The sequence below is a fragment of the Perca fluviatilis genome, chromosome 20, assembly GCF_010015445.1.
Source record: "Perca fluviatilis chromosome 20, GENO_Pfluv_1.0, whole genome shotgun sequence".
Taxonomy (NCBI): Eukaryota; Metazoa; Chordata; class Actinopteri; order Perciformes; family Percidae; genus Perca; species Perca fluviatilis.
Genome location: NC_053131.1, coordinates 4,196,527 through 4,214,555, shown reverse-complemented (window position 1 = coordinate 4,214,555; position 18,029 = coordinate 4,196,527). Strand labels below are relative to the sequence as shown.

Genomic DNA, 18,029 nt, shown 5'->3' with positions numbered 1-18,029 from the left:
CAATGTTAACACCACCGCAGTGGCTTAAAAAACACTTCAGTAGTTCCTTAATTTTAGCTCAAAGGGATTTCTCTTAAATACGTATACCGTATATTATTTGATCATTATTTAGACCATATTTAACATGAAAATCCGACATTATAACATTGTAGGTATGACAGAAACTAGGGAAAAGCATAATATGTCCACTTTAAACAGCGTGCTTTGCTCACTTACTGAATTTGAATTTATTGGAAGTATAGCCCCTTGAGATGTAGCATCTCATTTTCGAGGAGGTCCTACTGACAAAATAATGCCATTATGTTGTACAATGTTTTACAAAATTGAACCCCAAAATCTAGCAGTACAGGTGCAAGGGTTTACACTGCGCTCCTTTTCCGCCTAAATGGAATCTGTATTTCTTTTCAGTTATCTCCTGAAAATCTGTCATCTTTTTGAGATTGTGCATCTCTGTTGTTCCACCATGATCTACTAACTCAAAAGACCAAGCTTGTATGAGTTTACAATACATATTGAATTTGACAGCCAAATCATATCCTACTATATCATCTTTCATCAATCAACCTTTTTAAGCCTCCTCTCTCAGGAAATGGGAGTAGACTTGTTTGTGTTATTTGGCTCTGGATATTCAGTGTATTGTTGTTGTTTTTTGTCCAAAAAAAGAGAATGCGTGGGGCGAGACAGCCAAAAATCATGTGAGCACTGGAAAAGAAAAAGGTTATGAGAGCTTCTTTAAAACAAAAGTGTGGACTTGGCTCACCACCTCTGGGTTTAGGATATGTGTCTGAGGACGGAGCTAATTGTGGTGAATACAGAGCTTTGGCAACACCAGGTTCCTCTTTCAGATGCCAGCATTTGCGCGTGTGTGTGTGTGTGTGTGTGTGTGTGTGTGTGTGTGTGTGTGTGTGCGTGTGTGTGTGTGTTTGTGTGTTTGTGTTCTGGGCTGTGCATTCCCTCACTCGTTTGTTTGCTCACTCTCCCCGTTCCTCCAGGGACTCTGATGAAAGTAGGCCTGCCGTCCGGCTGCCAAGTTAACCTGATTTAGTCATACTCGGCTGCCATTTTTCTTCGATACAACAATTGTGTTTGGCCTGGTGGCCAGTGGCCGGTTGTCTCTGGGCTCAGGGGTCATAAACTAGTCTGGGTGGACAACCTGCTTTAGATCTCATTCAGCCTGCAGTGTTTTAGCTGTTTGTGTGTGTGTGTGTTTTGAAGGTGTTGGAATTCCGATTTCTGCTGTAAATGTCAAGAATATACCCATTTTGATTTATTATTTATATTTATTTACCTTTATTTAACCAGGAAGAGACTCATTGAGATTATAAATCTCTTTTTCAAGAGTGTCCTGGCCAAGACAGGCAGCAGTACAACTAACACAAAATACACTAAAACACTAAAAACATAAAACAACTGAAACAGCAAGTCAACCACAATCCTAAACACATCAGGCAAAACATCTGCAGCCAGATGTGGCTGCCTCCAAGTCTATCGACATCCTCTTAAAAGCGACCAATGAGACCAGCTCATTAAGTTTCATGGATTTCTGTAACTTGTTCCATGTTACAGTATGTTTTGCGTGTTTGTATTTTGTATGTTCTGAAGTTACTTTCTAATCGTTGTATTAGCATATCAAATATGTTAAGCTGCTCTGTTAGGTAAATGAGCGTTTAAAATTACTGAAATATACAGCCTTTTTTGTTTGAACTTCAATTTACTCCCATTGGCTTTTTGAGTTAAAAGCTATTGATGTGAACAAAGTGATCTTAAAAAATGCCACCACTCTGAAATGCATTCATGATTCTTTGGTAGCTTTGGGGTTGCAGAATAACCGGAAAAACAACACTGACATTATCCCCTCATAAAGCGGCTGTGGCTAATGTGCTAGCAAACAGTTGCTAATTTACACATCCAGCAGACAGAGCAACATTTGCATTCCCTTGGAGTCGTCTTTCTGTCCACTTGATGAATGTAAGTCCAATATTCACTCTCCTTTTAGCTAACATTTATTTAACATTTATATAACGTTTTGGCCACATGATATGAGCAATTCAATATTTGAACTCAAATTTGCATTGGTGTTTTATGTAATTATGGAAAATGAAAATATGCGTAAATTATTCTATGACTTACTTTTTTACTGCAAAGATATTAAGACACATTGGCCTGGCTTCTAAAGTTTCAAAATTCAAATTTGCTTACTTTGCTTTTACAAATGTATTCAGATTTGATGTCTTAGGAACAAACCTATTATCTATTACACTTGCCTTTTCCTCAAATTTCATTCATTTTATGCGTGACTTCAGGTCTTACTCAGTATATAAAAATATTATTATCTATAGTCTTAATTAAAAGCAAAGCTAATTAGGACGCTACACTTAGAATTGAGAACATATTCTTTTTTCTTGTTTCAACTCTATGCCTCATTATATGAGATTCTGACCAACATATACATTAACCACTGCTGTAATTGTGGCGGAATTAATTATTCTTAAAATGAATCTCTTTAACAAGAGAGGAGGAAGGGGAAAAAAAGAGTGTAAGAGAGTAAAAGGTCTTGAACTGAAAGTGCACACGTGTTTGTGTGTTAGAGTGTGTGTCTAACTTGCTCTAAATAAATGTATGATTAGCATTTTCCCTTTAAAAGGAATAATTTCAACTTTGATATTCAAAATTGTGCTTAAGGGCTTCTGCGCTTCTCTGCTAGCCCTCAAACGCTCGTTCTTCAACCCATGCAGAGACTATCACAGCAGCATTTTATTCACTTAACAATTCATTCAGAATCTGTAATAATTAGCCTCAATGAATACTATTTTTAATAAACCATTAAAACCCCCAAAGAGATGCATATTCCAGGTATGTAGAGTGTTTAAATCGGCCTGTACAGCACGGAAAAGTGTGTGCAGATACACAGAACACACAGCAGAGCAGACGCTGGGGGGGATCAATCATATGTAACACACCCTTCAAACAGGCTCGGACACCCAGAGTAGAAAAGTCTGCTAATCTACTTCTCCATGCACGCACGCACGCACGCACGCACGCACACACACACACACACACACACACACACACACACACACACACACACACACACACACACACACACACACACACACACACACAGAGGAGCACACTTCCAGTGACACGGAGGGACTTCTTGTTATTTGAATGTGGCAGGAGCTAACCAATAGAGGGTGGTGTTGCATCACGGTTGCGGGTCTGAGTACAGAGGGTCATCATTTTCAGCTGGGAGCGGAGCGCAGAGCTCATCACAACACCTGCCTTTCTAATCCGGTTTTCATTACTGATGACTGAATAAAAAAGAAAAAAAAGAAATCACCCCTTTAATGGATGATGCTGACATTAAGACTTGAAAAAGAGCACTTATCAGCTGCTCATTGATAATCAGGAGTGTTTTAAATGTAAGGGAGGTGGTATAAAAAGAAAGAAATTTTAACACCTACAATTCCATGACAATTGGGCAAACTCCACCTGCTGATGTAGATCATGTAATTTCATGAAAGCCCTGGAACAACAGTAAGTGCACCTTGTGGGGCTATTTCCAAGGTCAAGAATGAACTTTGAACCTTAGCATATATTCTTCCTGATTTGACAAAAACAAATTCCACTTACTTTCTGGAATATCAGCTGCATTTCACGATCTTCATCAGCATATGGGATATGCTCAATATTGCAAATAAAAGTAGCTTGATGAAAATGGTAGCCTATTTATCAGATGCATCTCTCCCCAGAATACTATATTCTTATTTGACAGCACGGCAGTTCAAAATGTTGATATGCTTAAAAATAGACAAATTTAGCATTCCTATCATAGCTTCTCTTTAAAGTCGTGAATTCATTGTTCAGATTTGTTTCTCCACATCCTGCTTTATCTCCCAGCATGCATCTGAACACATAAACATCAATATTAGCAGTTTAGTGGCGAACAGTTGTTGGAAAAGTGATCTTAAAACTCTAAAGGACACCTCCATGTCCCTCTAATTAAAACTTAACCGCCCAGCCGAGGCAATGTGTGATAGAAGGGGGGGAGAAGAAAAGGCTTATTTAGCATTAACATAAAAACAAACAGCCGCAAATATATATGCAAATGAAGGGAGGGCAAAAGCAGGATGCCGGGAGCCATCGGCCATAACTCACACTGATGGCCTTTAAGTGAGAAATCGCCTTCGAAAAATGTCCAATAAGAAGGTGGGAATGATGCACCTGTCGCCCATCTGACTAATGAGCCAATCAGGTTGCAAGGACAAGAAGCACATCCGGGTAGTGATGTTGGCCTGGAGTGTCATTCGGCACAAAATGCACTCATGATTCCACGACAGTGAGGATTTAGGAGCCTGTGATGAAAGCAACATTAAAGCTGCAAAAAGAAAACATATACAACTTGTTGTAACATTAGCAGGGCTCAAACTAGTAACAATGTGAACCTGAAAAAGTGTGTTTGGAGGCACCCCTGATTTGTGTGTGTGGATTGAATATGAGCGACATTAAAGACAGTTTCTTCTTCTCTCCCTCCGTCCATCCACCGAGCCACTCAAAGCAGCTTTAATCCCATATCTTTATGAAAAACAAAAACAAAAAAAACGCTGGCACTGAGTCGCACCTTAAAAATGACAATGATTTACATTTCAACATAATGCTCTCTGTCGGCTGTTATTGTGACAAAGTGCTGCATGTATCCCTCCAATATGAAAGTGGGTGTTCTGTTATGCGTGTGACAAAGACATTTGGACGAACCTGCCATCCTCTCCTTTTTCGTGTAAATAAGCATAGGAAATCTATTTATATCCTCCTACACTATACTGCAGAAGTAAGGAGAGGCTTTTGGCTTATTGGTAGACAGCCTGAGCATCCGAGATGAGCCGCCGTGAAGCTATATAGAAAGAAAGAAGGACGGAGGAGAGAAGCGGCAGCACTTGAGGCGATGCAGGAAAAGTAGCGAGAAGTCCAAACACAAAGCCGGGCGAATGAGGGATGTGGAAAGGCGCTCTTGCCGGATGATCTGCCTCTCTGACAACACCTGGCCCACGAACAAACTAGAGGCTTGTCTAGATGCAAGGTAGTGAGGGATAAAAAGAACCCTGAGGCCTGCACTCCCCCTTTTCTTCTGCGAGCCATGGGATTGAGGAGAGAGATGGAGCGACAAAGTTGAGACGCAGACATGCAGATGAAGAGGGGGGAAAAAAATAAGATGGAGTGTTTTTAGAACGTGACAGCAGCTAATCCAGCTCAGATGCAAGGCTGTAGGGATGAAGGGGTTGGCAGCCTTAATTTCTAGTCGAGGCTGACTGGCCACTAGTTCACACCCCTGCTTTAAAAAACACTGATTTTCCTCTAATCTAAACCTGAGCTAAGTGGGGTTTCATCACAGATGGTTATTTCACACACACACACATACACTCTCTTACATATTTCTCTAAGTCACCAAATTTTACATTTTTTTTTTTTTTGTCTCCTTCTCATTTCGCAAAGGGATGTGTGAAAATCAGACGCTCCCCACTGGATCTGCCTCTCTTTTAAACAGTGGGTGCTGCTGGGGAGGCACACAGCAGCTAGTATGCAGAGACGGCCCCAGACCAGTTATCCATCATCAGCCTGCGCGCACACACACACACACACACACACACACACACACACACACACACACACACACACACACACACACACACACACACACACACACACACACACACACACACTGTGCCAACCAGGACACTATAGCTGCATCACCTACATTTGATGGTACTGATTTGTAGCACAGTTTTCTCTTGTGCTCTGTTTTAATTTTACATTTATTTTGACTTGAAATCACTCCTCACCTTAATTTACATTTTATTCTTCCACTTACCCTAAGGTTACCCTGCCCTGTTGAAAACCTAACATTCCTTTCCTTCAACACCTAAATTAAATTATTTATTCTTGACATTCATACCCCTTACTAATTAATATCATAAAACATTTTAGATAGAATGATGATTCATAAACCACAAACTCCACACACACACAGTTTATTATTAAATGATTTGAATATGAATCAATATGGGTGATATTGGTGTGTGATCCATACATTTGTGGCATATCTAGGGCACCACGACGCATCAGTTAGAATATAAAAATACAGCCAGCTATTTGAATTAGAGATTTGATGAAGCATACAGGCCTATTTTATGGTAAAAATCGATTAAAATCATAAAATAATGTATGGCTATTTATGTTTCGCGCATTTAAATGACAAAAGGTAAATTAACTATCGAGGAGTGGAGTGTATTATGACAGGCCTTTATTGTGGTAAAGGTGCCTGCACACGCACATGTAACCAAGTGATTTCAAAAGGTTCAAATGTTGATTAAATATTGAGTTAAAACAATATTTAATAATCAGAGAATGTTACGCACTAACTGGGAACAGTGTTTAACGAACGGCTCATAATTGAACACTATAAGCTTGCATTTATTTTAAATGTGAATACAGGCTTGAGCAAAGTGTCCAACATCCTGCGGACGAGGTACGGAAGACCTCCAGGTCCCAATTTAACAGAACTAAATCCTGTTATAATACTGATGGGACACCGGCGGGGATTACTTGAGCGACTCTGACCACTGCTGCCGTGCGCGCCACACGCCAGAGTGTACGCGAGTGTGTGTGTGTGTGTGTGTGTGTGTGTGTGTGTGTGTGTGTGTGTGTGTGTGTGTGTGTGTGTGTGAAAGCCACCACTAGTCGCCCCCAGTGCTCTTCAGTCTCCACTCTCCCTTCTCACCGCAGACTGAACGTCACGTCCGCACTTGAACTTGAGTTTTCTCCCATTGTAGAAGCCAGAGAGCCGCACAGAGCCGCACACAGCCGCACACAGCCCGGGGATGCGGGACTCTGCAGCTAGCACAAAGAGAAAAGAGGGTTGCAGTCTGTCCTCAAACCAGCACTGGGCTTTGACTTAAAGAGTTAAAGTCTAACCCGCCCGCCTGGCTGGCACTGCCAGTGCAGTAGAAGAAGTGCCCACCACTTGGTGACACCCCGAGAAGTACCGAGAAGGAAATTGGATTCGTATTTTTTACACTTCCAGGCGTTAATTGGCGTCATTTCACCTGCTTTCTCCGGACAGGGACGCGCGGTGTCCAGGGTGGCCGGAGAGTGGACACAGGTAGTGACTGTCCATCAGGCTGACCGCCGACTTGCCGCGTCTCTCCTCCACTTCACTCCATTCCGCTCCTTTCTCCGCTCTCCTCTGACAGATGGTGTGAAAGCGGCGGAAGGCAGAGCCGGACAACCCCACTCCCGCACCACTAGAAGGGAGGCGCGCCACCACTTTGGCACTGAACTCCGACCGAGCGCCCGGCCGCCCAGCGTCGCGCCACGGCCGGTCTCCGCAGAGCGCAGGAGCCGCTGCTCGCTGGAGGGAGATCCATCGCGCAGGGGTCAGTTCGACGGCCACGTTTTGGGCCAGTGCAGAGCGGTCAGTTTGGGGTGGCCAGCGAGCGGCCGGTTTTGGGGCCAGGTTGCGGCCGCTATACAGGAGAAGCAGCACGAGGAGGAGAGCCGACCCTTCCAGCGCCGCTCTCCGGGCGATGCCAGTGTAAATGCCAGGGCGATGTCCCGACGCAAGCAGGGGAACCCGCAGCACCTGTCCCAGAGAGAAATAACCCGTAAGTATACCTGCAAAAATCACAACATCACAGCATACTGTTAGGTTCTCTTTTTTTCCTCTCCGGTGTCATTCTGAGAAGTTAGTGGATTTTTACTCCTGCATGATCGGTGCGTAAAAATAAATATTTTCCGAATAGAAAGTTTGTCGAAGTGCGTCCTGAAGGCCAGTTATTTCCACTCCTGGTTTACGGACAGAAATAGATAAAGGCCTTAATTTAACTAACGAATTATTACGGTTCATACATAGCCTGCTAGTGTTAGAGTCGATTTACACACCGAGCAGAGAGAGTTGGGGAAGTCTTTGGCTGCGTGTTTGACTTTTCCTGTAAAAGCAGCTCACGGAGAAGTCGGAGATCCGTCCTAGTAGTTAATTGAGACATGACATTCTTTATTTTTCCGCTTATTGTCTTTATTAAATTATAACTAGCGCTGTCATTAAGGAGAAAATTACACTCAATTTTCAACTTTCAATAAAAACACGAACTCCATCAATTTTAATCAGATATAGTTTGTTACGCACTTTCATAAGCAGATATCGTTCCTTCCCATAAACATACCAGCTTGTGTTGTATTCATATTAGATGAAAACACACAAACAGAAGTCAGTTATATTTCGATTATTTAATTCTAACAAATTAATTTCATCTCTCACTTTAAGAAAAAGGCCGATACTATTTATTTAGTATAACTAACAGACAACTGCTAAACTTAAATAGTGTACCAGCAGCTATACAGGAAAATGATAAAAAATAAAAGTAAAACGTTTACCACGTGGAGGTTATTGAATCTGTGATGGTGCCTCGTGCCAGCCTGTCTGTATAGCCTACAGTTTAATTAGTTAGTCCCGTTCGTTATGTTTTCTCCTAGATGGATTCAAAGCTTATACTTTGTAATATTAATGCTTGGTTTGGATTATTTAAAAGGTTAGTGCACGCCTTGACGGCGTAAAATTCCAGGCACGCACTTTTATGAGTGCACTAAGTGACGGCATTTAAGGGCAAAATGTGCTAAAATTAAGACGCCTAGTTATATTTATGTGGCGGATTAATACTCTCTTAAAGGCGTTTATTAGTGGAAAGTAAAGGGTGCCAAAAAGTATATTTTAGAAAGAGAACATTTACTTTTTTGTCATAATTTCAAACCTAAATTACGCAAACGATTCAAAGAGGAAACATTGCAATTCCTCCTTATTTATCTAATTTATCTTTTGGCGTTGACACTTTTGCAGCTAAACTTCTCAGCAGTGAAATGTTTTCTGGCCTCAGATCAGTTTTACAGCTGATGTGGCTGCAACGTACAGGCTGATGTGCCCTGACAGGAGCAGACCTTCATGCAGGACTTTAACTACTAAAAGCAGAAAATATCAGTAAAGGACACTTAGTGAGGAAATTAATCCAGCTAAAAGCAACTGTTATTGATTTACAGAATTGCAACAATGAGTCTAAATTACAAAAGGGGAAGTGTATATTAAGTATGTTGAAGATATGCTGCTAAGTATCACTATGTTACATTTGGGGAATATTATCCTTTTGTCCATCTTGAGAATATTTGGGGAGACTTGCCTTGTGTGAAGCCTGCCAGATCAGCTCACTTACACTACAGTGTATCAGTGTGCACTTCAGTGGCTTGGTGCGTATAATACAGCACCCATATTTACAGTAAAGACTCAGCACGCTCAGCGTCCTTGTCCAGGTTTTGGGCCACGCTGCCTGGCTGTGTATAGGTTCCCTCCTCTGCTGTGATGCCTGCTTTGATAGTGTCCCAATGCCAACCCACACGGTTGGACACAGAGACAAACACACCTAAAGATAATGCATGTGGCTTAGATGTCAAATGATCTTGACATGCAGAGATTTGATTGCTTAACACAACTCATACTGCAGCTCGTACGCAGGCCTGCAGTGTGGACTCACTTACCTTCAGAAATGGGTCACACTGTGGACGCTGCATGCCTTACTGTGACATCAGCTTCTGCAGCAGAGCCCAGTATATATTCAGATAAAAAGATAAAAGACAGTATATGCTCATGAGTGTCTATGACGTGTAAAATGCAGTTCGGTAGTTGTGTCCACAGAGCAGGTCTGACCTGTCTGTCTGTCTGTCTGATTTATCACCATTCAGGCTGCAGCACGGTGCTGTACATTCCATAATTTATGTGTAAGAGATGCTCGGCGATTTAGTATGCTTGAGTACACACACACACACACACACACACACACACACACACACACACACACACACACATATGCAAATGCACATGTGAATCCCCCTCAAAATCCGCATAATTCTTTTTGAACTGTCAGGTCATAAAATCCTTCTGACCTGTATTTTAATCGAAGCATTTTTAATTTGGATTTCACAAAACCATGCATCACACAATCCAAAATATTACATTGTGCATGAGTATTAGATTTCAGAGGGAGAAGAACAGGAGTTGCTCCACCTTTTTTGTCCTTCGGTATTGAGCAGAAGTGTGAGGAAAGGTAAGATAGATTTTCTGGAGCTTAAATTGCTGATTTTTTAAATGCAGTTTGGCAAGGCCTCAGTTGTAGCGCAACATTGTAACATTCAGTGCTCAAAGTATTAAGGATATTACAGCCCCATTTTGCACAATTCCCAGTTGTCTCAAAGCTTAAAATTATTCTTGAATCTATTTGTTTTAATCTTTTTTGTGTGTGATTAAAATCGATATCAAAAGAGAAATCAGTAAGGGATCACGGTTTTGACCTGGAACTATTAAATGCACTTCCATGAATGTAATGTTAAAATGAAAAGATCCGTCCAGAGAGAGACACATGGGAAAGATAAATTGGTGGAAATCTATATATTTTTTGTGTTTGCCAAGCAGATTTGGTGTGGGTTTTGGCGTCTCCACGCCGAGACAGTTTACACCCGAAGGTGCAGATGTGCATTCTGCTTCTCATTCACTGCAAATAACCCCAGCTTTCTGCCAAGAGGCTGATTTAGTGTGAAGAGACGCAAACAGGACGAGAGCTCCCATACACACACACACACACACACACACACACACACACACACACACACACACACACACACACACACACACACACACACACACACAAGAGGAGAGAGAGCTGCGTGTAAATTGCAGTCGCCCACTTGAGATGCATGTTTCCCTTTGGCTTGTCAAATAGCCGTGCACCCTGCTGGGCTAAGTCTTTGTTAGAGAGAGAGAGAGAGAGAGAGAACATAGTAACTCCTTCTTTTATATGCAGTGTAGCATTCTGTAGATGAGGTGTTTTTAAAATGTGATAAATAAGTCTTATTAAGTGATTATATTAAATACATAATGCTATTCCTAATAGTCATATCATTCCGTAGTTTAAATTAATGTCCTCTATAGTTTAGGGACTGCACTGGTAAAGCTTTAAAGGCTCAGTTCACTCGAATTAACAAAACCTATTTTCTAAGGGAATAGTCCCTATAAAAAAAACTTTTGACATTGAGGTTTGTGTATTCTAACCAGGACACTGTTTCTGGAAGGAAACATTGCCATGACATTTTTAAATTGTCCCTTTTAATTCTGTGGGCACCACACATCAAATTCTATTCACCACAATAGGTAAATTAATGTAAATGTACTTAGCTTTTAAATGCCAGTTTTTAGAGATAGATGCAACACAAAAAGTGTGACTTTCTAGTGTGTGTGTTTGTGTGTGTGTACACAGGATAACAGTTTTCTGTTCCCAAAGAGCATGCCTAAACTCATTTTGTTGATCAGCAGGCTGTACACACTCTCCCACTACTGATACTACATTACACACCCACACACCCTGCCATGGCCTGCATACCAGAGTGTTGGTTTGCTCAGCCGAGGCTTGGTGAGCTGTCTGTCTGTTGACGATCACCCTCCAACGCCACCCCCCTTCTGTATTTTCCTATGTCTCTCTATTTCACCTTCTCTCTCTCTTTCGGTCTGTCTCTATGTCTCTCTTTCTCTCTTACTGCTAGGGGGAGCTCTCAGGCTGTCAGTGCTGCGCTGGCTCTGCCAATGAGAGGGGTAGCAGAGTGTGTGTGTGTGTGTGTGTTTGTTAATCAGATGACATCAGCGCTGAAAGACCACATTCACCTCTTAACTGTCAACACCTGCACACTCTGTACTTAACTGTCTCTGTTGCACTTTTTACCTACACCGTGTACTGTAAATGCATGACAGCAGCTGACTTACATATATAGTATTCAGTATGAGTGTGTGTGTGTGTGTGTGTGTGTGTGTGTGTGTGTGTGTGTGTGTGCATACACTGTAGTGAATTGACATAGTGTTCTAGCTATTGTAAATGAGTGGACTACACTTGTCCTGTATTTAATTTATTTTTAGCTAATCTTTTAAATTTTTCTGTAGTTTTGTGTATATATTTTACTTAACTTTTGTTCTGAGTATTTGTTATCTAATTAAATAATTTTGTCAGTTTGGTTTGAAAATATCAACTCTTTTTTTCTTTTAGTCTAATTACATATTTTAAACTGCTTCATCAATACTGTCCATATTAAAGAGCAATGACAGCACATTTACTATGCAAATGATCTCTAGATAAATTAATTGATCACATACTATTATTCATTTGTCAATGATGTATTACTAAGCCAAATCACAAAATATGTTATAGAATTGAAAAATGACTTCAAATACAATTACAATGCAGTCATTTCATACTAATCTAAAAGGATTTGTATGTTTGTTATTTTGAGGCTGAAGCACTACAGGTAACAGTTTGGAGCTTTTTGTGCTGTTTTTCTGTGGAGCGCTTCGTTCCTACCACAGCACTTGCTGGCAGGTGGCTCTGTGCTCACTCACACATTCTGAACTCTTTTCCACTCTCTGTATCGTCATATGTGAATCCACAATCAATGGTAATACCACAATCAGACTGAAACAAATGTTTAGAATTGCACATTTGCTGCTGTTCCCCGTCTGATTGGCTTGACACGGTAACCCTGACTTTGACCACCTCGTGATGAACTTGAATTAGCTTTGAGGTAAAAAGGCTTTTATTTGAAATCAGGTCAACTCTGAAAATGGGCTGCAAGTCATAATGGTGCAACGTTTATTTTCAATCCTTCAATCTCTATTTCTGTTACAAAATGAAGGCATGATTTTACTTGCTAGAACACGAAAAATGTTTTATTCTCGTTATATTGATGTTACTGTAGTAAGTAGTATTTCTGCTGTAAAATGTACTTTAGTAAAGTATTCTTTCAGGCATTTTTCCCCCTTTACTTTGGTAGATAGTAGGGAGGTGATGCAGATTAGGGGAAAGCGAAGAGACGGCATTCAACAAAAAACTCAAAGTGGGGGTGTTGTGATCACAATGTTAGCGCCTTAAACACTGACACCAACACAAAGCCAAAGCCCCCCCCCATACAAAGTATAAAAGTAACACATTTTAGGAAATGTTGTTAGGCTATATTTCATTTTGACAAAAGGGAAATACAATACAATAACTAAAAAAAATAAAAATAAAAACCTAAAAACTTCCAAGATAAAATGAATGATTTCAAATACACAACTACTGTAATCATAAATACACCCAAAACACTACTCAGTACGATGACTAGAGCCTTTGTAAATTCTCACTCCTAACACAGAGATTTTCAAAACTGACTTTGGATGAAACGCTACTTCCTGTTCAGACAGTCAACATCGGCAACAACAGTCTCTGTGGTGGCAGATCAGATTGAGTTACGAGTTTTTTTTCTGCACCCTTCCAATATCACCATCGTCATGTATCTACATGTAAAACTGTACGTGAATATTCACTTTGCAGTGGTGTGTGTAGCAATACTGCTGCCACTGATCAGCTCTGGAATCTACTTTGAATGATTCGGATGATATCAGTAGCTATTTGTAAACCAGGAAATAACTGATAGAGCAATCACATTCTAAAAATAAGCAGTATTTGCCCCAAAAAAAGAGTAGTTTTCCCCTCCAAATTTTAGGGGGTAGGCTAAGACAAATGAGCTATAGTGACCCAGCCGTTTGTGCGCTATAAGTGTGTGTGCATATGTAGTAACCGTCAGTGTCTTTGGGTTTGGAGAAATGTCGAAGTGTGGCTATTGCTTAGTGGGCGACAAATAACTGTGAGTGTGTCTGCATGCCCAGAGTGTACAACAATTTTGATCTGTGTGTGTGTGTGTGTGTGACACTGAGTGAGTGTGCTGTGCTGTCTCACCCACAAACATTTAATCTTGATTCTAGCCCTTGCATGTGTATCTGTGTGTGGCTGAGGAAACAGTAAAAAAAACCCAGTAAAGTCTAGTTTTTATAGTTTCAAACCAGTCTTTTTTTTCTTTACTGGCAGAAGCGTTCTCGTTCTGGGAGAAATTTGCAGGCTTTCATCAGTCTAAATGGGGAAAGATGATGCTAGTAAAAAAAGTAAGGTCATTAAAAAAAAATCGGTTGAAGAGAGTGGAAAACCAATATTTGAGAAGCAGCTTTCCGCTAATATGCTATCTCATTTGTGTCTGTGAATATTGTCTGACGGTTGTTTGGAGAGCGTCAAGGGTCTAGATGGATTAAAAGCACATTTACAGTGATAGGCGGTGAATAGAGGAAGCCAAACCCCAGAGACTGCAGCCTGCTCGGAGAACTTCTCCCTGACAATGGGAATTCAAAGCAGCCCCTTTTTAGCCTTGAAACAAGCCAAGCACCATCATTTAGCTCTCCAAATACCTGCCGTACTACGCTTAGTGCAGAAACTGTAGATAGTTTGTGTTATTTTTGAGCCGTTCATTTTTAGACGTTCCATTTCCTTTGATTTTTTTGTTCTTCTTTAGCCCCGGTTAACTTAAATCCTATTAGTGCTGTTGCCTGACTCACCTGAGCCCTATTAGGTAAATCAGGCCAAAGTGACGCTTCTTCCTTTGCATCTGTCTGTCGACTTCATGCTGTAATTATGGGCAAAGAAACCACAACCAAATCCACATTTAGTTTTTTTTTGTCACAGTCTTTGAATATCTCCACAAACTGGCTTTGGCTGTGAACGTATAGATCTTTTTGATACATATTTACATACATATTTGTATTTGAGTGTAAATGTAACAGTATTTCTGTGGTTTGAAAAGAATCAGAACCAGTTTTACTGTAAATGGTTAGTGTCTGCACATACACAGGAAGCCAGCTGTGTATTTGAGGTTTGGCTGTCTTTTTTATAAATCATATTATGATACTCATTAATCTCGGTGATGAAGTCAAGTTTGCAGGGGTCAGTGTGACTGTGGAGTGTGTTTGTTCCAGATCAGCGCACTGTCTTTATTCTCTCTAATGTTTATTACCGGAGAAATACACTCTGCTGTACATGGCTGTTCATTTCAAAAGCGGAGGACAGATGGCTGCAGCCTGCAGGCCACACACACACACACACACACACACACACACACACACGCATGCACACACAATGCAAACAGTATGTGTGTGTGTACCCATGATGTACACGTGCACCTGCAAATATGATACGACACACAATGCATGCAATACAAACATGCAACACATACACACATGCAGAAGGAGCAGTGCAGTTGGTTTATGGAGATGTGGGCTGAGACACACACAGCTAAGACACTGTATACCTATACCTGCACACACACACACACACACACACACACACACACACACACACACACACACACACACACACACACACACACACACACATGCAAGCAACACACGTAGAAACACAAATAAATAATAATAATAGAGTAGAAAGCTTTAACAAAAATTAGAGCCTCCCTATATATATATATATATATATAATTATTTTATGTTGTTGTGATGATGATGATGAGGTGAATGATAGAGATGCATACAGTAGTTATGCATGTTTTTGTATATTAGACTTTAAGTTTGTTATTACTAGGTAAATTATATTATGATTTATTTTAATATTTACACTGGTGTCACTTTTTGTTAATGTATCTGTCCTGATGTCCACCCACATCCTTACCTACTGTAGGTTTAGCTTAATACCATTGTTGTGTGTAAATGTATGCATATACTGAATTTGTTTATGGCATATGTTAATATATGCATGTATAAATTTTTTTATATTTGGTATTATTCCTGTTTGCTTTTGTTTTTCTGTCTTTTTTATCAATATTTTAATTGCGGTACCTCGAGCAGTACGCGTTACTTATTGTCCTATTTATATTGCCATTACTACTAAAATAAGTATAAATTACAATAATTTAATAATAGTTGTTAATGGACTAAATTACATACGACAGTGGTTCCCAAAGTAGGATTTGCAACCCCCATCAGGTGCCATGATAAATCTGAGGGGTCACATTCTGATACACAAAGTGTGTATGTTTTACACATTTTTCTACCTTTTTTTAATCGGAATGAAATCCCTCTTTGGTTGAACTGCTCAGATCCAAACTAAACTAACTAACAACCTTAACTAAAGCGTGAACCTGCCATGTGTGGTCACGAGTTTAATTTTAAGGGGTAAAGCCCACCTGCTGGCAGCAGAAAAAAGTTTGGGTTAAGCAGTAATGAGTAACTTAGAAATTAATATGATTCTGGATTAATGCATGACATAAAAAATCCTTGGTTGCTGCTGTTATTTATCATTATTCTACAATTTAAAGTCAGTGGCTAAATATAATTGTTTTAAAATGGTCTTTTAATTGCGCTTGGCTTAAGCGGCTGCTATGTGGGGATAAAAGCCCCACACTCACATTGTAAAGTGCCCTGAATGTAGGAAAACAACAATACGCATGCCCAAAGCCTTTGGCAATGAAAGTGGATGGCACAAATTTGATGCCAAATGGGGCTGATTGCCTCTTGCCCCACTGCAATTTGATTGGCTATTTGCCAAGTACTGTTGTCGTCATTTACTTTTTGTTGGCAGAAGTTAGTATTTCTTTTAAAGAAGATAGTAACTGTTCATTTCACCATGTGGATTACTTTTTACAGAACAAGTCAGCCTTTAATCTTGAGTTTTTCTTCAAACACCATGGCGCCCACCAGATGTTGATATAAACCAGACGGTTCTCAGTTTTATGTGTTTCCAGTTTGAAAAGCAGAGGGTTAAACAGGTGAAAAGTGGTGTATTACAAAGCAGGCCAAAAGCAGGTATATGGTGAGGTGGGCTGCTCCATCTGGAGCCTTCGTCTGCATTTGCCATCCCAAATCTGTTTGCATTTCTAATGTGGAGGCTGAGACAAATGGCCAACCTGCTGCTAATCCATCATCTTGTATTAGAGAGAAAGAGAGAGAGACAGAGAGAGGGAGCGATGATGATGATGATGGTGATGATTTCGGTCACTTCTTCTCTCCTTCCTCCTACAGACCTCCTCACTCCTTCACTTTGGTTCCTTCAAGCGATAATCTAAACCAATCCCTCATTCATAGCCTGTTCATAAAGGCTTTCACATTTGTTATTCTACCACACATCTGCTGTCTGACTGCTCCTTCCCTGCCAAAATTCTCTGCTGCACAAGAAGGAAGGCGCAGTACCTTTATGACAGCGGCAAACAGCCCTTCAGTTTAACGTTAGTCAAAGTTGGAATTCTGGACAAAATAAATCTGTTAACTCAGGGATTTAACGCTGAAAACAACACGTGCAATTTTTAGCAGTACTCAGATCAACTTAACTATGTATAATTTAAATGTGCTTTTGTGTCTACATCACCCAAAGTACAGTAGTTTCTGCTAAAGAATTACCATCGACTACTGTAGCTCTGTCAACAATTTTCCCAGAACACATGGATTAGTGGTTCCCAAACTTTTTAAACAATATTATACACATAATTATACACAGTTTAGCAAATGTCCAGGTGTTACATCATCTGACGTGTCTCTTCTGTTTTTCTTACTGGACAGAGGAGGTTGAGCATCCAGATGGCGGCCTGCTCTCCGGCTCTCTATCCCTCCACCCGCTCCGCCTGTCCTCTCACCCGCTCCGCCTACCTCCCCACCCGTTGGACCCTAGTCTGGCCCACGCCTTGCCACCCGGCCTCCACGCCGACCACGACCTGCTGACCTGCGGCCAGTGCCAGATGACCTTCCCGCTGGGCGACATCCTGCTCTTCATTGAACACAAAAAGAAGCAGTGTCAAACGCCGCTGCTGGCCAATGGCTGCTACGACAAGATGACCGACCGGGGAGGAGAAGGGGGGAGTCCGACTCGGCAGAGCCTTCATCACCACGCTCAGCGCGTGGAGCTGAGGAAGGTGGTGGAGCCGGTGGAGATTGGCATCCAGGTGACACCAGAGGAGGGGGAGGTGGAAAGAGGTGTGAGGGGAGAGAGGACGCTCATCAAAGGAATTTGCCCGAAGCAAGAGAACACACCGGCAGGTAGGCATGATGAACACACACCCTTTAGCGAAATAATCCAGCTCTTTCATCA

At 41.0% G+C, this 18,029-nt stretch overlaps 1 protein-coding gene across 2 annotated transcripts in view; it reads left to right on the top strand.

Annotated features, from left to right (window-relative positions):
* The first annotated feature begins 6,778 nt into the window (after nt 1-6,778).
* bcl11ba (BAF chromatin remodeling complex subunit BCL11B a) overlaps nt 6,779-18,029 on the top strand; it is a 46,491-nt gene continuing 35,240 nt past the window's right edge. The window contains exons 1-2 of one of the 2 annotated variants that reach the window (XM_039786581.1): nt 6,779-7,658; nt 17,504-17,977. In XM_039786581.1, the coding sequence (XP_039642515.1) occupies nt 7,604-7,658; nt 17,504-17,977 (529 nt within the window). In that variant the 5' untranslated portion in view covers nt 6,779-7,603. The remainder of the gene's footprint in view (nt 7,659-17,503; nt 17,978-18,029) is intronic. The other variant, XM_039786582.1, reaches the window with a different exon arrangement.